This window comes from Corvus brachyrhynchos, unplaced genomic scaffold (assembly GCF_000691975.1).
Source record: "Corvus brachyrhynchos isolate BGI_N302 unplaced genomic scaffold, ASM69197v1 scaffold70, whole genome shotgun sequence".
NCBI classification, from domain to species: Eukaryota; Metazoa; Chordata; class Aves; order Passeriformes; family Corvidae; genus Corvus; species Corvus brachyrhynchos.
In genome coordinates, this window is record NW_008236217.1 from 3,554,273 (window position 1) to 3,574,307 (window position 20,035).

General features: G+C 35.9%; 1 protein-coding gene across 2 annotated transcripts in view; it reads right to left on the reverse strand.

The window, feature by feature from the left end:
- The window catches only part of TTC13 (tetratricopeptide repeat domain 13), a 65,264-nt gene that overhangs the window by 20,409 nt on the left and 24,820 nt on the right, over positions 1-20,035 (reverse strand). The window contains exons 1-10 of one of the 2 annotated variants that reach the window (XM_017745566.1): positions 16,467-16,490; positions 13,611-13,686; positions 10,767-10,837; positions 10,575-10,614; positions 8,447-8,512; positions 6,841-6,933; positions 5,677-5,793; positions 4,743-4,853; positions 2,287-2,369; positions 992-1,133 (exon numbers count right to left, since the gene is read on the reverse strand). In XM_017745566.1, the coding sequence (XP_017601055.1) occupies positions 992-1,133; positions 2,287-2,369; positions 4,743-4,853; positions 5,677-5,793; positions 6,841-6,933; positions 8,447-8,512; positions 10,575-10,614; positions 10,767-10,813 (699 nt within the window). In that variant the 5' untranslated portion in view covers positions 10,814-10,837; positions 13,611-13,686; positions 16,467-16,490. Of the gene's footprint in view, positions 1-991; positions 1,134-2,286; positions 2,370-4,742; positions 4,854-5,676; positions 5,794-6,840; positions 6,934-8,446; positions 8,513-10,574; positions 10,615-10,766; positions 10,838-13,610; positions 13,687-16,466; positions 16,562-20,035 lie in introns of those variants that run through there. The other variant, XM_017745559.1, reaches the window with a different exon arrangement.

The following is a 20,035-nucleotide window of genomic DNA, read 5'->3' on the forward strand; positions in this document are numbered from 1 at the left end:
ACGCTTTGCACACTTGGCTCTAACAATATTAGCTCAATGTTAGCTGAGTGAAATTAGACAAAATATACTCCTGACAATATAACAACTCATTTCGGGTTAGTTATATAGATACGTATCTTTTCTGTCATTTCCCCCATTCATTTCTTCACTACTCCATGAATTAGTACACTCTATGTTAGTCAGCTATTTACTGTATGTTAAACACACAGCAAATTCCTGTTTATGATTCAGAAATGAATGCTCCAATTCTTCCAGCAATTACATGTCTTTAGAAGAGCATCTCCATCTCAGAAGTTGAAGTATCTTTTCATTTACACCAGTATCTACAAATTGGGTTATAGAAGGTGAACATGTAATAACGCACATAAAGTGTTCTCCTTGGGATAAGCACAGACTCGTTTGGAAAGGGATCTTACTTCATTCCTTGTTTTAAGAATATGGGCATACAAATAACATCTGCCTTTTTTGTTCTTTCTACAAAATAAGGCAATTATTTAATGCCAACAGAGATAGGCAAGATTTTGGCAACATGAAAATTTTTGCAAGCACAATGAATCACAACATATGCTGAATTTTTCAGAAGAAAATACTCCAGAAAAATTAGATGAACATTGTAACTTATTTTCAGCTTAAAATTACAGACTAGTACATTTTATCTTTCATCTGACATGAAAAGAACTTTAGGTTTCAAGTCAAAGTATTAGCAAGAACACAATTACCAGTTTAAAAAGAAAAATAACACATTTCAGCCAGAGCTTGGTTTTACAAAAACATAAAACAGTTAAAGAAACCACCTTAGTTTTAGCAAAATTAGGTTTTTAATTACAAACTGTTATGTTTTAGCTTTTAAGATGGACTTCACAAAAAATACTTCTAGTCCAAATGCACACATATTCAGAAAAACGTTGAAATTTGTCCATTTTGTTGTACTTGTTGAATACAAGTCCTCATTAAAACATTTAAATTTTGTGTTTACTTACAGCCTGCTTACCTTAAAATTCTTTAGTGCTTCATCTAAGCTACCATGATGATAAAGCATCATTCCTTTGAGCTGTAACGTCTGAACATGATTTTGATTCAGCAGTAAAGCCTTCTGGAAGCTCTCTGTAGCAGCATCAAAGTTGCCAAGCTCTCTAGGTGATTCAGTAACGTGGAAAGTGAAAAATACAGAAGACAACAGTGACAACAAAATTACTTGTTAAAGGTTGCTTAAGGGCGTCCAAAGGGGATATCATTGAAGAGAAACACAGTATTAATGGAAAATTTCTATAACAAAAGCAGTAATTTTGCAACTATTCTTCTGTGGTAATAACAGAACAGCTGCACAGAGTTTGTTACTCCCAGAAAGAAATATGTACTCTGAAATACAACCCCAGACCACAAATCTTCACAATCCTTAGCAGACATTAAACTGCAAAAACACATACCTATGGTATTTCTTCAGAAACTAAAGTAAACAAAACTTCCACACAAAGCGTTCTTGGAAAACACTATCTTTGAGAGGTCTTTTTAACTTCTATGTACAAACATGTTTTTAAGAATTTACCAACTACTTAAATGCTGAGTAAGAACAAAGCATATGGTGTTTGAAAACTGTAACTAACTAAAAATGTATTGACTGGAATTACTCCATGTGCAAGGACAGCTGTACATGTAAAAACAGTCACAGAGAAACTGTTGTGAGAAAATTAAAACATAAATAGTATACAGCTTATCTTAATTTTTTTAATCCAGTACACCGATTTCTTTAAGATTACTAAATTCTTTCCACATCAAATTATATTTGACAAAATTAATCCAAACCAAAACAAGACTAGAAAAACAAAGAAGATCTACTAGTTTTAAATACATCTGCTAAAAAAGAGTTTTTAGCAAAATAGTGATTAACCAAAGCTCTTTAGTTTCAAATAAATGCATGAGCACCAAAGCCACTACATTTGAAGCAGGATTTAATAGGTAAAATGCTATAGCTCATGTTGCATTAAACATTTCCATCATTTAAAAATCATCTAGCATACCTAAAAAACATCTTACTGAAAACTGCCATTTAACCTTCAAGTCTGGGAGACTCAAAGAGATACCAGAGATGAAATTAAAAATACAAAGCAAACATAGAAATTATTTATATTAAACATATTCTGATGTAGCCATACCAGCTGCTGGAGCTACCAAATACCACATTTGGTTCCGCACAATTTTGTAACAAGTGTATAAAACTTAAGTGCATTTTCAAGAACACAACCAAATGAAAAAATTAACTTTAAAACTATTTCTGAATATGAGTACCTGTAGGCTTGTCCCAGACTTTTATATGCATCTATGAAGTCTGCTTTCTGCTTCAGAGCTTCTTTGAAGGATTCAATGGCTTCCTGCAGAAAGGGACCAACAGAAAAATTTGTAACTTACTATATTCACTAAATTTCAGCATCCTCAGTAGTTACTAGCTATGGGTTTAGTTATATATCAAAACCTTTGGAAGGAACAAACAAGGCATGAATTTATTACAATATCTATGTAGTAAAAATTATTACATAATAAACAAAATGTTGCAACATTCTTTATAGTACTGACAGATTTAGCTGGAATTCCTTTGTCTAATATGCAGTGGGAATGAGCAATTCTTTTAGCATTTTAATAGAGTTCAGAGATGAAATCCCTTCAGAGTTTGCTTTCAAAGCTCAAAGACCAAAGTCTGGTCCCTAAGGTAAAGCAGTCTCTCCTTACAGTCTTCCTTCTTCATTCATACTGCACATCTTAAGTTTGGGAGGCCAAAAGACTCCTTCAAATCTGCACTCTGCCTTTAATTGTCTTATTGCATTCTTTGTTACTTCCATGGTTAACAAACATTCTCTTCAGGGATTACAGAGTAAGGGATCATCTTCACACAACAGCATGTACTGTTGCTATTACTGCTATTACTGTTGTGAGGCATACAAGGTAGTAAAAATAAAAGCTAACAAAATAAGCATATGGTTAAAGAAATATTCCTCTTCAAAGAGTCCGATTAAGAACTCAGCTTTTCAAACTGGCATATTCAATCTTGAGACCTAGAATTAAGGATGGAATAATCAATTACTTAATATTACTAAGAAATGCCTTAAAAGTATCTTAAAGTCTACAATGCAATAAATTAGATGCTGTAAGGAAAGAATCACTGGTATTTTCAATCAATTTAGAAATTCTTATTTAGAAAAACTATCAAATATATTCTGAGCACTACAACACGCACAAAAATATCTATTGAACAAAAATGTAGCACAATCACCTACATCTACTGATAGGCACATATCCTATAGGTAAGTTTTAAAAGCACAATGATTATTCCCAAAAGCAGTGATTCAAATCAATCTCTTTTCACTCAAAAATGAACACAGCCACCCTCAACCCCAATCTTCAATTTTCGGCAAGCCTTATAAAACCTAACAGATGACATTTACAGCTTTCCTTTAACATGCAGCCTGAATCTGACTGGAAGCTAAGGTGTACCTGGGGATGAAAAACCCCAGTGACAATCTCTCCGAACGTGAATATTAGAGAGGGAAGATGCTTTCTTTGAGAAAAGAAACTGGGGGGAAAGAGATGGTGGTGCAGAAATGTGCTGACCTGTGTATCAGAAACAAGAAAACTTCGCTTCTATTCTGCAAACTGAGACAGCATTTATTTTTGTCAGTATTTTCACTATCACTTTTTGGGGTCTCTTTTGCCTACACCAAAAATCAGAAATTCAGACTATTATTTCCAAGTATCTCTTCTGACTACAAGAAGATACAGATAATAAAAATTCAGTGACAATCTGATGTTCTCACAGTATACAGTGAGACTGGAAAAAAATACCTGCTTGGGTGCTAAAAAAGTGAGGAAGCAGACACCAAAAAAAAAAAAAGAGAGATAAAAAAATAGTGATTGCCTGTGAAAGATAGTGGGCTGAAACTCATGAGTCCTCAGTTGTCTCCAGGTTCTGCATACAATCCTTAATGAACCCCAAGCTGTTATGATAGGTCAAAAAAAAAAGACAGCTTCCACTGTTGAGTTTCAGGAATCACACCACTGCATCTTCAGTTTTCAAACTGAGGGTATCAGACAACTTGTGTAATTACTCTCCCCTATGAAAAATGGCTGCAGTATACCTAAATACTTCACAAACAAGAAACAGGGGCAATATTACTACACCTAAACAGAGAGTAGTTTTGAGTTACAAAATGGTGAAAACTTAAAAAAGACAGGGGAAGAACTTACTTCCCTGATTTTAGAAACTGAAGGAGCAATTATGTTCCCTCAAGTTAGATATCAGCCTTCCAGAAACAACATATAACTGAAATAAACTTGTATACATGCAGAGCTTCTACACTTCCCTTGATTACTTCCTAGCTCATTCAAGGAAGAGTTCAAAATTATTTTCCTCTTCATCCCTCTTCTCTTCCCAAAACCTAGAAAATCTCCATTTAATTTTGAAATTTTGAACATAACCATACAAATACTAGCAGAGGTGCTAAATACAAACATCTTTCAAAGCACTCCTTAAACATGACTGTTATCACTGATCTACTGAGATTCAGCAACAACTGCAGATTTACATATCATATCATGGAATCTTTATTTTGCTTACACTCTTTTGCCTTAAAAATCTTCCTTATGTGAGAGAAAATATAGTATCAACACCTATGATATTTCTACTATTTTATGGAAGTAACTTCAAATAAAGGGTATTGTTCTACATAAACTATTGTTTAATATAGATTTACCTTCAAAAGTCCTCTGTGAAAGAAGGTTAAGCCTTTATAAAGCATAGCTATAGGCTGATTTTTGTTCAGTTCCAGTGAGTGCTGAAAATCTTCATGGGCTGTCGCATAATCCTGTGATAAAGAAGATTTTAGATGACAGTGGAAACACAATAACAATAAAGAGGAATACATACTTTTATTCTCATAAAAGTAAACTACAGAATTTTGTTTAATATATGAAGTCAGTCTCAGGGCTAAGCAGCAATGATTATCAACTACCAATCAGAACATCAAAGAATGGAAAACACACTTCCAACTTTTACAGGAAGTGCTGTATAAAACATAGTAAATGGAAAAATAGCTAGAAGCAAACGTGAAATCAGAAGAATCAAGTAGGAAATCAGCCATCAAGTATTCACACAATCTTTGAAGATAAAGCTACTTGTCCTACATTAAAGCTTTAAGAACAAAACACACAGGTCACATAGCAAAATGGGATGTTAGCATTTTGCTACAGGTTATTTGTTTATTGTGAGGAGTGTTTTTTCTTAAGTATATAGATGACTTACTACCTTGGCCATAAGTATTTTCCTTTTCAAACTGGTGTTTATCAATGCTAATTAAATGCAGCCACAGGTCATAAATTAAGTCAAAGTCTTTATCCACATCCTACTCCTCAAACACAAAAGAATCTGAAGTGTGCATGCAAGGTACTTGTCCTCTGATTCTCTGCACTAAATAAATTTGCAAATGAAATACTCAGAGAATACCTCTGAACTGTCAGAAAGCCAGCTAGAGGAATCAGGGCTTTTGTTATATATATAGTGGTTTGGGGCTTTTTAACTAAACAGGAAAGAAGCTCTAGAACAAAAGGAACAGCTAGCACAAAAGTCAACAAAATAATCAACAACATCCCCACAACCAAAGTCAACGAGAATCCCCCAAATCCACTAACCTCAGATATGAAGTAAAGGGTACCTCTGTGCCTGTAGAGCCTTGCTGATGGTTGCAGCTGAATAGCTTTGGTGAGATCAGATAATGCTTCACTGATTCGTCCTAGTGGGGACAATATCTAAGAGTATAAAACCAAAACACAGTTTAGAGCAGACAGACTGAATAGATTTGTCTGAAAACTGAAGATTATTCTTTTCCATGTTCAGCTGTAACAGAGTAATTGTATTTGCTAGAATAGGCTGGAAAGTTCCACTATAAATTTCAGTACTTATCGCCTTTAAAGCCCTATGAAAGAGTAAATCTGGAATAATTTTTCTCAAAACTATCAGTGTACATAAACATCACCAATAACATTTGCAGAAACCCAGTATTCCAAATTAAAAACAAATTGGTCAAAGCAAAATACTCAATTTCAAGCTATTTCAACATATTCAAATGAAAATGTAATTAAAGTATTCTCCTAAGCCCTATGTGAAAAAACATTCCCCCAATGGAAAATGGTCCATTTTCCAATTATCTGAATGCCTTTCACATTTTTAGGTCAAGGTTCACAAACGTACTACGAGATCACTAAAAACATTAAAACTGTGAATGTTATGGCAGCTATCATTACACACTATGCTGACTAATATTTATGCTTTTGGTTTGCCTACAAAGCTGCTTCTTGACATCCATTTTCTGTAATTTAGTTGGCAAAACAAAACTTGATTTTCAAAATAAAAAATATATGTGGGCTGGAATGATATTTAAATTACATGCACAAATATAAACCCAAAACATTTCAATTTTTAAAGTTTGGTATTCTAACAACTAGTGTTAACAATAGATTTACTAAGTTGACAGAAAGTGCAAACAGTAAGGGTCAAGTGATATTTTGATTCATTTTATAAAAAAACCACAAATGATCTTGCTATTTAGTATGTCAAAGACTGAACAGTTACACATATATGGCATTGCATGTGCTATAGTAACTCTGTATGGACTATATTTTATTTTAAAACTAAATATTCCACAAATTACACTGAGAGGAAATGCATATATTTTAAAAGAAAGGAGGAACGTTCACAGAAGAACACCAAGCTTTAGTCATTAAATCAGTTAGGATGTAATTGGAAACACTGTCTAATTGAAACTTCTCCAAAGTCTGAAAAGAAAAAATGCTCACTTCTGCTCGCTGTTCAAATACTTCAGGATGATCTGGTTCTAGACTAATCACCCTACTGAGCTCAAACAGAGCAAGTTCAGCATTTTTCATATCCTGAAAAGGAGAAAAATAAACAAGGTGAACAACTGTGCACACTTAGACTAATATGCTCTCAAGATGAAGCACAACTAGATTGGCTAAGTGTCCAAAAGTGCATCCATTTATATTAAAAGCCCTTCACACCTTGGCTAATAACATCAAGATGCAGTATTCTGCAAACAGCTGGAAAAACCATGTCTGCTACAAACAACAAAACTAAACTTTGTTTGTACACATCATCTTTGTGTTGTACCTCTAATGATTACTATAAGTTATTAGTATAACTCTGTGAATAAGCATCAGGTTTACGGCTCTAGAGGTGCCCTTCTTGGCAGCAAAGCTGGCTCAAGCTCCCACATGAACTCCAATGCATAGGCACACTCACACCCACCACTGGTGTCATCATCGTCTGCAACTTAAGCCAAGCAGTACTGATAAATGGGTTGATGCCAACAGCATCTTGCCCACCTAAATTTTTTAACTGTCCTTTATGAAGTGTAGGATGGAAGTAGTTACTTAATTAGAAAAAAACCTAAGTAATTATATAGCAAGTTCTGTATTAGATTTCATTGATCTTTTTCTTCTTTCTCAAAGCAAAGAAATTTTGTGCTTAACATCATCTTTGTGCCTTGAAGGTGCCACACAAAACCTTTTATGGAGTGAAGCTGTACCAACACCTAGCCAAACTGAGAAAACAAAGTGAGAAAACAAACTCATGCTGATGTTAAAAACAAGCAAATATGAGAGACTTCAAGCTCTTGTCAGCACCCCTAAATAATTAAATGTTCTGTACAAAGAAAATTTTCAAGGAGTTACTCAATTATTCATTCTTCTAGAACTCTAGCAACCATTCAATCATGATTCAACAGGCCACAAAGTCAAACTACAAGGACCATAGTCTATTCATAAATTTCTTTCTGCTCAAGAAATTATTTGAGCAGTAAGTATTGCAACTAAGTAATTTAACTTTGAATTTTATTTTGTTTTAATAAATTTAAGGTGGTATACTTATCAAGAAGCATAAGCAATTAAAAAGCAGTATGAAGCCTACTGTATCCGAAGAGCTGACAATATTCCCAAGCTGCAATAAAAGACCTTTTCATTTCCAAATACACATTAGATGTGAAGATTAATTCAGTGGGACTTCATAAACCTATCTCAGAGGCAAGATACTGCCTGTTATTGTAATAGGCAACTCTGTCAAGAATCTGGGGCTCACAGCCTTACTATCCACCACTCACAATAGTGCCTTATCTTTTCCTTTGGCATACTTATGTCATACAGCTTTACTTCCACAGTCTCACAAAGCAAACGTATCCATGGCTTGAGCAGTATGATCTGCTAGACCCCTCAATGTTATACAGTGCATCTACCAAGGGACAGACTCATCACAGAAGTAGGACAACACAAAGACCTTGAAGTGTACTCATCACGTTCTGATCAGTCTAGTTACTCCTGCTACAGGCTTTCTTATGGTTCAGACTCAAATAATTCAGGTGGATATTGATTTAAATAATGATCTACTCACATGTAGTCCTTTTTTTCCGTACGCTATCCCTCGTCCATAAATTGCACTAACCAGCTCAGGTTCTTCCTGTTAAACAAACAAAATATTAACTTGTGGTGTAGGTTTTTTGGTTTCTTCAATATGTACTTAGTTCTAGCCGATCTAAAGTAGTAAGCAATGAACAATCACAGTTGCCAGGCAAAGAAATTTATTGTATTACAGTCCATTCTTTCATATGCTCACAACTTCAAATTCAATTTAATGGAATTGTTCTGGAGTATTTGTCTGGTAAAAAAGCCAAACAGAATGCAGTTGTAGTGCCAGTGACCACCTACCAGAACCTATTACACAGTATACATTAGAATAGATTAGAATATACAGTATTCATTAGAATACTCTGTTATCCATCCTCATTAGTTGCAACCTTACTGGTGATTATTTAACTTTTTCCGTCTCACGTCACCAAACTGATAAGAAACATACAATTTGGCCACTCAGAGCTTATTTTGTATGCAACTTAAATTTGAGATTTAATATTTGGAAGCAAGATATTGTGGCATCCTGATGAAATTTATATTCAGACAGCAACTAAAACCGGAAGTATTCTACCAAAATAGTTCTGCAAAATTCAAACCAACTTTCCTTGGGTTAGATTTAATTTCATGACTTTCCTACTTGGGCACTTAGCAGGGATGCACCCTACACAGTGAATCTACTTCGTGTTTGATGTCATTTACTCCAACCACAGTTTCCCATACAAATTTCAAGAACTACACAGCAAAACTGTTTCGTCAACACAACAATGCCTGTGCAGTCAGTTTCCCTGGAAACCAGCCAGGAATCACACCATCTTCACACCTGCAAGGAACACAGCTGTGCTACGAAAGTTTGTAGCACAGGCTTGGTGTTATTTAATTGGGACATCTGCCAAGAAACAAACTCTTCCGTGGATAAAACAACAGAATACGTGGCACATCAGTGCTGGCAGCTTGCCAGACTTGAGCTGATTCCAAGTTTACACTTGGCAACATTAACATCAACAGTAGGTAACGTCCTACTTTTAATACCATGGCTAAGCAAGGCTGTTTTATTCAGTTAAATGTTTTAATGCTCACTTTATATGTATTTAAAATTGCCTTACGGAAAACAGAGTGAACAATCACGATCACTTTACAGCCTTTCAGGCATACTATAGGCATGACATTAAAGCATACATTAAACTGACATGTGGGCATTGCAGAGGTACTCTATTACATAAACACTTCTTCCACTATCTTTCTACTTGGGTATCTTGGTTATCTTCACTTATATTAAGTCTCCTTCTGAATAAAGACAGGAAACAATACATAAATCCAGTGGTTTTGGAAGCAGGATTTCTCACTAGGGTCAAAAAAATGCCTCACATTAAAACAAATCAAAGACAGGTATCACTAAACACCTATATCAAACCAATGAAAATAAAAGCACACAAAAACCCCAACATTCCTGTCCTCAGATAAATTCCCTGGAATAATTCCATTAAATTGTCACACTTCCACTCAATTTAAGAACAAGCCATATGACACTTTAAAAATACATGCTATTTTTTGCAGTATTGCTTTCAGCTTGCATTTGTGTACTTCAAACAGTTTAAATGAAAAAGTATGTCCATGCTTCTGCATGTTCCAGGTTTTTAGCCATAAAAATACAGTATTTGAAATCAGCTTTAGTTGAAGCTTATAAATTGTTGGGGCTGGTTTTGTTTTAAATGTGATTACCTCCTACTTAACTGCAGAAGATTCTGAATTCTTTATTTTGGTCAGGAAAAACACCCCCAATATAAGTATTAGTTATGTTTTATTTATATATTAAACTAATCAAAAGCTTATCACTGAAAAAGGATAAAGCCAGCATACAAAATCATCTATCATCGTGAAAGCAATGTGTTACTTTCCACTAGCAATAAACGATCTCTGTCAGGGCTTTTTTTCTCATGTTACTGGCAACGTGCTGTCACCCAAAAAAATCTACTTTAAAATATCTCAGCCTACACAATAAGCAGATAATCTAAGGAACTTCAGCACTGCAGAGGTCAAGTTTCTGAAGACACGTGCTTTTTTGGTAAAAGTGCCACAAAAACTTTATGCCTACAGATGAGAAAAATACTCACCAAATAACCAAGATACTGATCACCCAGTTCTAAGAGTATGCTTATGTTTGGATGGAAAAAAAAAATGAACAAACAGCAGAATAATTACTCTCATTTAAGAATCCTTAATTTAATATTTTTTTCTATTAAAGTGATATGTGGCAATGGATAATTTCATAAAGTTATTTTTTGGGGTCCAAGCAGAAAACTTACCTGCAGCATTGTTGAAAAATGTCGTATAGCTTCATCATACAAGCCATTGCCAATCAACACGTAAGCAATTGCTATCAAAACATTAAAAATGTTAATAAAACAGAAAAAAAATCTGACTTTTTTTTAATATTAAATACTACCAAATTGTAAAATGTTTAAGTTCCTACATTGCAGTGAAGATTAAAATAGTCAGAGGATTCCTGAACGGCCACCAAAACGACATGACTTCCCTCGGCCATTACCTAGCACTCATTAATTACTCAATTCATACTATGCTTTTCAGAGCTGCTTTGGGGTTTTGTGATTTGTTTGTGGGTTTTTTCTCTCCTTTTTACAAGTTGTTCAGGAAAGTGCCCATGTTTTCTTCTAAAATACTTAGGATCAGGGAAGGTACTATGATCCCAATATAATAGCCCTGGATTCTCTCTCAATTTAAAATGCTACCTAGCTATCACTAACTTTTTTTGACAATTCCATTAGGGTTTTCCTTAATTTGAATTAACTAGAAAGACCTTAAATAAACTGATTTCATTATTTATGAAATTGAAACTGAAAAACAGCCAAGTCTTTACCCATGTTATAATTATGAAAAGCTTTAAAGTCCTTGCGCACCCCCCCATTTTGAAGTAGAAGCCAAGTGTTTGAAAAAGAAACAGACCATTAGAAATACATTCCTGTAATCTCCATAAGATACAAAAATACAGTCACATCACAAGACTGGAAAGCTGTAGTTGTGCTTGCATGACTGAAGTTCAGTTCTGACAGCTGAAGAGCTCAAGATGGTTTCATTTTGCATGTTTTAATCTCTCACAGTTCTTAATTCTGAACTAAGCTCTGTCTACACTGCCAGCAAAACCCATTATCTTGAAGACCACAGCTATGAAAGTTAGAGGGAACTCTTCCCCAGGCAGTTTGTTCAAACAGCTGGCAGTGGAACTACGAGCAGGATTTCACCTTTCCCCACTTACAGTGAATTTAGCAGTCATCCAAACAGAACGGAAGAGGCACCTCTTAGCTTAATTATTTATTCAAACATGAGAAGAGACAAATAAGTCAGTTAAAGCAAAGGCATTTTTGATAGGACACAGACACTTATCTTTCAGGCAGGCAGAGCCACATTGTTTTGGCAGTGTTGCTAAGCACATTTCATTAAAGAAGGAAAACAGTTAAATGAAAGAGAAATGAGAAATGTATTTAATCCAGAGCTTGTCTCATACTCAGAGCACTTCTATTATGAAGAAGGAAATATTTGTATGTAACATAAGCTTTCTCCTCAATACATAAAGAGCTTCACTTGGCACAAACACATAGTATTGCCAAAAAAAGGGAAAAAATGGGCAGGGTGAAGGACAGGATGAAGAGCTCTTGAACTTTCCTCATTTCATTCTTCTATAAGACTATACTATATAGTATGTTTAGGGTTCCAATCTCAGAACACAGAAAAGCTGGCATGTAAAGTAAAAGCAACTCAACCATGCCAGTATTAAAAAAAAAAAACTGCAGGAAGCAAGGTAATGAAGACTTACACTGTCACTCAATTGTCTTGCTCCTAATAACAGTATATAGTTTATACAAAACACTTGGCGAAATGCCAAACTGAACTATGAACTATGTCGTGAACTATGACTGCAAAACTATCACAAGTGGTTGACAGCTACCAGCTGATACAGTATCAGCTTCTTTTTAAATGGTATCTTTTTGATTTTTTAATCTTTAATATTACAAAAATACAAGTATGTACTTCACTATGAAAAATCTAATGGTTAACAATTATCCATTAGCCAAAGTATTTCAGTACCAACATGGCTTCAGAAGGCCCCATACATTCTGCATCACTTTTCCTCAGAACAGTTCAAAGTAACGTGCACAAACAAGAAGGACCAACCCAGGCTCCTCACACCATGGCATTCTTGGACTAAAGTGGGTAGATAGTGCCAGCCTACATGCCAAACATGAGGACAGAGACCTTCTAGCATAGCCTTCCGAGTCTACAGAACAGATACTAAAAGTATCAGATATTTTCATCTGAATACGGTTTGGTATTCTTTGCAAGATTCTATGAACATAGCTAGGTAGTCTAGGAATATGAAAAAAGATTATGCCCCCAAATTTTCCTGGATAAATCCATGAAGGTAGAAATTGTGTCCAAAAAAATCTACTTAATTAAGTTCATTAGAGGGGAATAAAATCTCTCTTTGCTTTTGTATAAAAGATGGTCTGCTGCCTTCCTTGACACACATCCTCAACAATCTCTTTGCTGCCTCGTGATACCTCTGCATTTGAAGAAGCAGTGCAACTCCGGCCTCAAGTCCTTTGAGAAAAGTATTTCCTGTTCATTTATTTGAAATGCCTCCATTTTTTTGTGCTGAGTGTGCTTTGAAAAAACTTCAAGTAGCAGCCTAGGGCATAATTCAGAAAGTCTTCCTGCTGCCTATAACTGTTGATGGGAGGAGTGTGGAGAGGGGAAACAGGTTCAAGATCTATGTTTTACAGAAAGCATATTGCATTGGTAAAATTTTATGGATGTTTGAAAAGTTTTAGTCATCAATAATGACAGAAAAGAGAAACAGGAAGTAGCTGAGCCTGTTAAAAAGGATTTAATCATAACGCTTTTTGAACATCTGCTTAAGCAGACATGGTGAAGAATTCTAGTGAAGAAAACAGCAAAGGTTTTTAGCAACAGAAATAAATATCTGCTTTATATGACCAGAGAAACTTGCTGTATTTCCAGATGTAAGATCAATTTGAAGTTAATGCATCACTTCAATCATCAATTTTCAAAACATTTAGTGCTAATAATAAGCACATCATTCACCTGCACAAACCTTATATAAAGCATCTTACCCAATTCTTCATTCGTGTTGTCATTATCAGTAGCAAATGGAAATCGTTTTTGCTCTGCAAGCAACTTCGCTTGACTCTGTAAAACATCATGTTTTTAAGTCTTCAGCAAACAACAATACAGAATTTAACATTTAAAATCCATGTCTTAAATCCTTAAGAGAATGCCTTAAACAACAAAGTTAAAACTAACGTGATTTCACTAAGGTAACTGAAACCGAGTCTTCCACAGGGAGAAAAGCTTCTCTTTAGTCAGATGCTGCTGTTTTCTGCTCTAACATAAGGGTAACCAAGCTTCAGAAAGAACACTGTCAGCATGTTACCAGGAACTGATGTTTCTGTACTGCACTTACTTAAGGTGAAGTTTTTAAGTCTTTTTAAGACACCTAACTTCGTATGAAAGTTTATACTCTTTACCCTATAATTATTCCTTTGTCTCCTGCAAAGGGAAGGGTACTGCAGAGGAGTAAAGCACTGAAAATAAACATTGACTAGAGTATCACTCCATCAATATAGAAAGTTTAACTTCACAATGCCATACTAAAGAGCCTGTCCTTTTAACACTGACATTCTATCAGTTCTACACTTTGTTCAAATTGTAGCCTTATCTAGGATGTCTGTTCCTTAAATAACGCACCCATAGAAACCAATAGTGTCAAAGACAAACCCCTCAGAAATGCAGGGATACTCAGCTCTGTTTATTTTCACAAGTAGTTTCCATAGATAGCTGTAAGCCTACCAGAGTAGTTTATGTTAGAAAAATACAAAATGTTCATTTAAATTAATAGGTCTTTCAAACTGTTTTAGGAAACAAGGGGGGAAAATAACACCTCTCTCCATTCATTTCTCTCCTTTCAATTCAACTAAACAGCTCATTTCCTCTACTGTCCTCCTTTCAGGTTGTTTTGCCTGTCCAATCAAAAGTAGCCACAATACTTGTGTCCACAACATGGATATCTTATTTGTCTGCAAGGTGCAAAAGTAGAATGGTCAAATCCCATTGCAGTTTTTGCCCTGTATGTCTAATGATGAGGATAATGTTTGGTCTGCTCAGAGAACTTGAGTATTTTGGAGGGCATGAATGATTACCAAATGGATTTTACAAACCTTTTGTTTTCTTTACTGCAATTAAAGATGATGTATGAGCTCTACACTATACCACAACACTCTGAAAATTGTTACTCCACCTATATCTGCGCAGATATAACTGTGCAGCAGTTATTTCCCTTATAGAGAAAAGTCATTAAAAAGCAGCACAAAAATGAGCAGGGTTCAACAGGTATAACAATAAGAAAACTAAATCTCCATTGCAATCCATATGCATCTACAAATACAGACTTTTTATATCATCAATGGCCTCCGTGTAATTTCCAGAAAATCTACTTCAGAAAATAATCTTTAACACTTAACTCTGCAAAACATTCTTCTTCTATAACTGTCTTAATATTAGGAAAAACACCACAACATTTTTACTAAAGGACAACCTCTTCCTTGGTGGATTTACAAAAATAGGTCTACATAACTTTGTCTGCAGACAAAGATAAGATATAGCAAGATTTCACACTGAGTATTAGAAAATAAGCCACAAGCAAAAGAATCTTACAACACATTACAAAAACTTCCTATGGATTACTGAGCTGCATGTGGCAGCAAGAGAAGTACCACTACCTCACCTGTTTTGTCATTACAGAGTAACAGAACAGTTGGGGTGGCAGAGAAAGTGGTTTCACACTTCCTCAACAAACTCTGAATTCAGGTATAGGTTAAACATCCTGCAACTCTACATGCAAAAAACTGTCAATCATTCTGCCTTCAAGACACAGGAGAATTTTCATCATAGCACCATAACCAAACAGGTTTAATTGTTGCTTGATGCCTTCTTTAAAACCACCTTTATTTTTTTGTTTGAAACAGGGAAATTTCTTACCAACAAATACACATTTCACTGTGTTAGAAAGAACTGGTACTGTTGGACTAGACTAGACAGATCTTCTGACCAATACATGATGAAGTCTAAGGAGAATATTCAAGTTAAATAATTGGCTTAGTGGATTTGCAGGATAGTAGTTTTAATTCCAATGTCACCTTTGGAGAAGTTGCTTCCAGTTTTAATATTGCTTCCACACTCCCTCATAGCCAATAATTTCTAAAAATTTGCCAAAGCTTCTTTGAATATTCACATGGAAATTATTTGAAGATTTTCAACACCTGTACTCTACTGGACTGAAGATGTAACATCAAACCTGTGTTCTGATGTATTATATTTGTTCAAGATCAAAAGACTACGAGTAGTGGTGCAAGAAGACCCAAATTCCAAAATAATACTCTTGAAGTCTCTCTACCAAAATATACTCTTCTTTTGTTAGAATATTCTTCACATGCCAGGTCTGTATTACATTTAGTGAAATATGGTCTGAAGCCTCTAACTCTCATCTTTGCACAATGTTACTTCTGTAGTAACTAGAAGTCATTACTCCTACCCATGTTTTGTGGTAAACTTCGGGAAGTTACTCTGGGTAGAAACTACAGCACCTCCCCTTTTGATAGCCCCTGCACCCCTAAAACCAAAAAATTAATTGGTTGATTAACTGAGGTGAAAGTTAGCTCTCAGTGACAACATCAGCTTCAATTAGTTGACAGCCCTAGAGACTCATGACAGATTACTATGATGTAATACTTTTATGAGCAACTTGAGTTTATTCATACTTAAGCCTTTTGGGCAGCTATGCCTACTGATTAATAGATTCTATTTGCAGATATTTCCCTGAACTTCATTCTAAGTGGTTACGCAGCTGAAGCGATCTGCAACTTCAACAATCTATTAGAATTGTTTTCTACGTTATATTCTTAGTAACATACCAGAATTTTTTCTGTATTCAGGGAAAGCATAGATTCACAAGATGATGACCCTCCTATGTCACAATCCGATTCATGGAAGTGCAAAAATGATGAATCTGGGAGAAAAGAGAGAAAAAACCTTTAGGAACTCATAGAGTTACATATATGTTCTATTAGCACATCTCACATTTCGTCGTGTTTGGCAGAACAGCTTCCCCACTGGGCATCCCACAGGGCAGAACTTTCATTAAGTGCTTTCTGCCCATAGCACTACACTCGCACAGACAGGGAAGCAATAGCTGACATGACAGCTTTTATACAATTAGTTTTATCCCTACTTATGCTTTTGGCTAAAAATAGAGAAATAAAAAGACGTGCTAAAAAAATGGAGCAGAGTTAAAAAAGGAGGAAGCTGGAAGCAAATAACAAAAGCTTGGGGTAGGCATTTCCCCTTTCAGCATTACGATTCCATTCTCTCACCCAGAAAATAACAGATAGAATTATCATTTCAATCCCAGAGAGGAAAATAAATGGAATTGACCATAAAGAGGTAGGGAAAAAGCTGCAGGAAGCAGAGGTATAAAGACTCTGAAAAGCAGCCAGAATAGTGAACTGTAATTGACTGAACACATACAAAGTTACGCTACTAAGAATGTCACTACAAAAAGTGTAACACTGATTCATTTCTATAATAAGTCAAACACAGCTCGTTGGCATAGCAGAGAAAAAGCTGAAGATATCAAACAAATTAACAAGTAACAATAAGAATCTACAACACCCCCTCAGATTGATAGACTATAGAAGCTACTACTTCCCCTACATGATGCTTTTAATTGCTATTCCAGCAGAATTGTTAACTTTTGAATCTTTGGATCCTAAAGCTTCTATCTTCTTTAACTATTTCAAGAGTAAACAAGAAAAAGAAAATATACAGTATTATCTCCTTGAATCCATGCCACAAATACCAAATTTTATAATCTCCCTTAATGTTTGTAAATCTAAGATTGATGCTAAGTTTGAAAGGCTGGGGGGCAGGGTGTGCTCTTATATTTTGACTTCTTAAGGATTGCAGTTAGTTAGTTCCCTATCTCTCACAAGCACAGAGCTAGAACAGAAAAAGAAACAGTCTTCTTATAAAGAGAAGTCAAAGTAGCATCTAAAATCATTCCCTGTAAATAGGAACTTGGATCTACATTGAGCCATAAATGATAACCAGTGGGAGAAGTTTTACAACAAAAGCAAGAGTGGTAAAAAGCAGAAGGTCAAAGTTTAAAGTCAGTCCTGTAAGAACAGTGACAAACCACTCACAGGTCTCAAAAAGAGTGTTGCCAGCATGAGGTTTCATCACTGCCCTTTGTTCTTCACATTGGCCAAACCCTCCTGTGCTATGGCAGCGTTATTAACACGTTGCTTGTTCCTGATGGTGCTCGTGAATCAGTGACTTAAGAGTTTTGGCTGCAGACTCACTGAGAAACTTTCACTTCAGAAACCAAAACAAAGAGGTGCAGGCATGGCCTACCTCCGGAATAATTTTCTCCACAACAGCAAGGATTTAATGATGGAATTTTTCGTAAGGTGGTAGGGAATGAGACAGCCAAGCCACAAGCTTGACACAAGCTACAGCAGGGAAAGGCCCCCTCAAATCTTGCAGTTCTTGGGGCAACAAACTGCTTTACTCATAGGGAAGAATGGATCTACCTTTGTCTGCAAGTCAGACACAATCAAAACTGAACCACATTAACAACTTCATAAAAACTTAGAAACACCAACCAGAGAAAGTACTTTGGACCTTGTAGTAGGCTACAGGGAAAACTACCTGAGACAAAAAAATCTCAGCTTCTGTGCAAATTGTACTAAAACAAAGGCCGAGACGTTAAAGGAAATTTTCAACTGGCAATTCATTTAATCCTAACACTTAAACAGCAAGGAGTGAATTAGCATACAGCTATTTCAAGTATGTTGTTCTGTAACTAAGGGCTACCTTATTATCAGTGCATGCAAGGTACCTGACATACCTGATGATTTAACCAGAATTCCTTGTATCAATCCTAGTTACACTGGTTTCTTTAAAACAACATCCACCATTAAATTAAAATCTAATCTTCCAAATCTGCCTCTGAAGGAGTACCTTGAGTCAATCATTCATGTCAGGTCTAGTAACAGACGTAATCAAGTGCTTCGCCATTTATTAACTTGTAGGGTATACAGATTTTTATCTCAACACTGGGTGAAAGTCTTCTTGTTTTATGCTTAAGCTTGAATAATTTGTAGCAATGGTTACCTGAGATAACTTTCACAATCTGATTTCATGTTTGCGCACTATGGCTCTCAGCCATTTGAGCCAGACACACACACAAAAAAGATGATAAAAACAAATCAAAGAACTTTATAACGTGAAGACAAAAGCACATACATGGGGGAGAGGGGAAAGCAGAAACACAGGTGCAGGAAACTCACAAAAAGTTATTTCCTCAAAGTCTGTTTTTCAAGTGGATTATACTAGTTTTGTATTAGTTGTTAGGGACAATGGGAATTGCTGATATGACCATAGGCTTTATGAAATAAAGGGTGGAAAAAATCACAAAACCAGGCTGACAGCTAAGAAGTCATGACACATCACTGGTTATTCTCTGATATATAATTTAGTGTAACATTCCAAGCAACTGGTAAACCTTTTTCTTTATCTGTATTATGTGTACATTGGGATTCAGACTGTCATTTCTGTATGGCCCATTCACACCATGCTCAAGATCAACAATGGTAACCGATTAAATCACATGATCCAGATACAAAAGATACTCAAGCATATAAAAATAGTTTTAATTATGCGTATATTACAAGACATCAATTAACCTGAAAAATAGCAGAAGATCTGCTACACAAACTTGGCACTCATAAAGAGAAGCATCCAGTTCACCAGCAAAATATATGTAACTGTAGCTGAAATTAAATCAAGCCACATCCCACTCACTGAAACACAGAATTGACAGGGTTGGAAGAGACCTATGGAGATCATCCAGTCCAACCCTCCTGCAGGGGCACCTCGAGCAGGTGACACAGGAACACGTCCAGGTGCGTTTTGAGTGTCTCCAGCTGGAAAAATCCACAAGTTCCCTGGGCGGCCTGTTCAAGTGCTCTAGCACCCTCAACATAAAGAAGCTCTTCCTCAAGTTGAAGTGGAACTTCTTGCGTTTTAGTTTATGGCCACTGCTCCTAATCCTGTCTCTGGGCATCACCAAAAAGTCTGGCACCATCCTCTTGACACCCACCTTTGAGATATTTATACACCTTAACGAGATTCCCTCTCAGTCTCCTTTTCTTTAGACTAAACAGCTCCAGCTCCCACAGTCTCTCTTCGTGAGAGATGCTCCACACCCCTGGACTCTGTCCAGCAGCTCCTTATCTTGTACTGAGAAACTCAGTAATACGAGCGCGGGGTGCTGGCATATCCCCATACTACTGAATGCAGCAATTAAAAAGCAGGCAGAATCCAGCTACTGGGCTCGGGAGGTGAGTGAGGCAGCAGGGATCCTCCCTGTGATACCTAAGGCTTGCCCGTCCCAGGGGTGAGCGGTTTTCCTCGGCTCGCT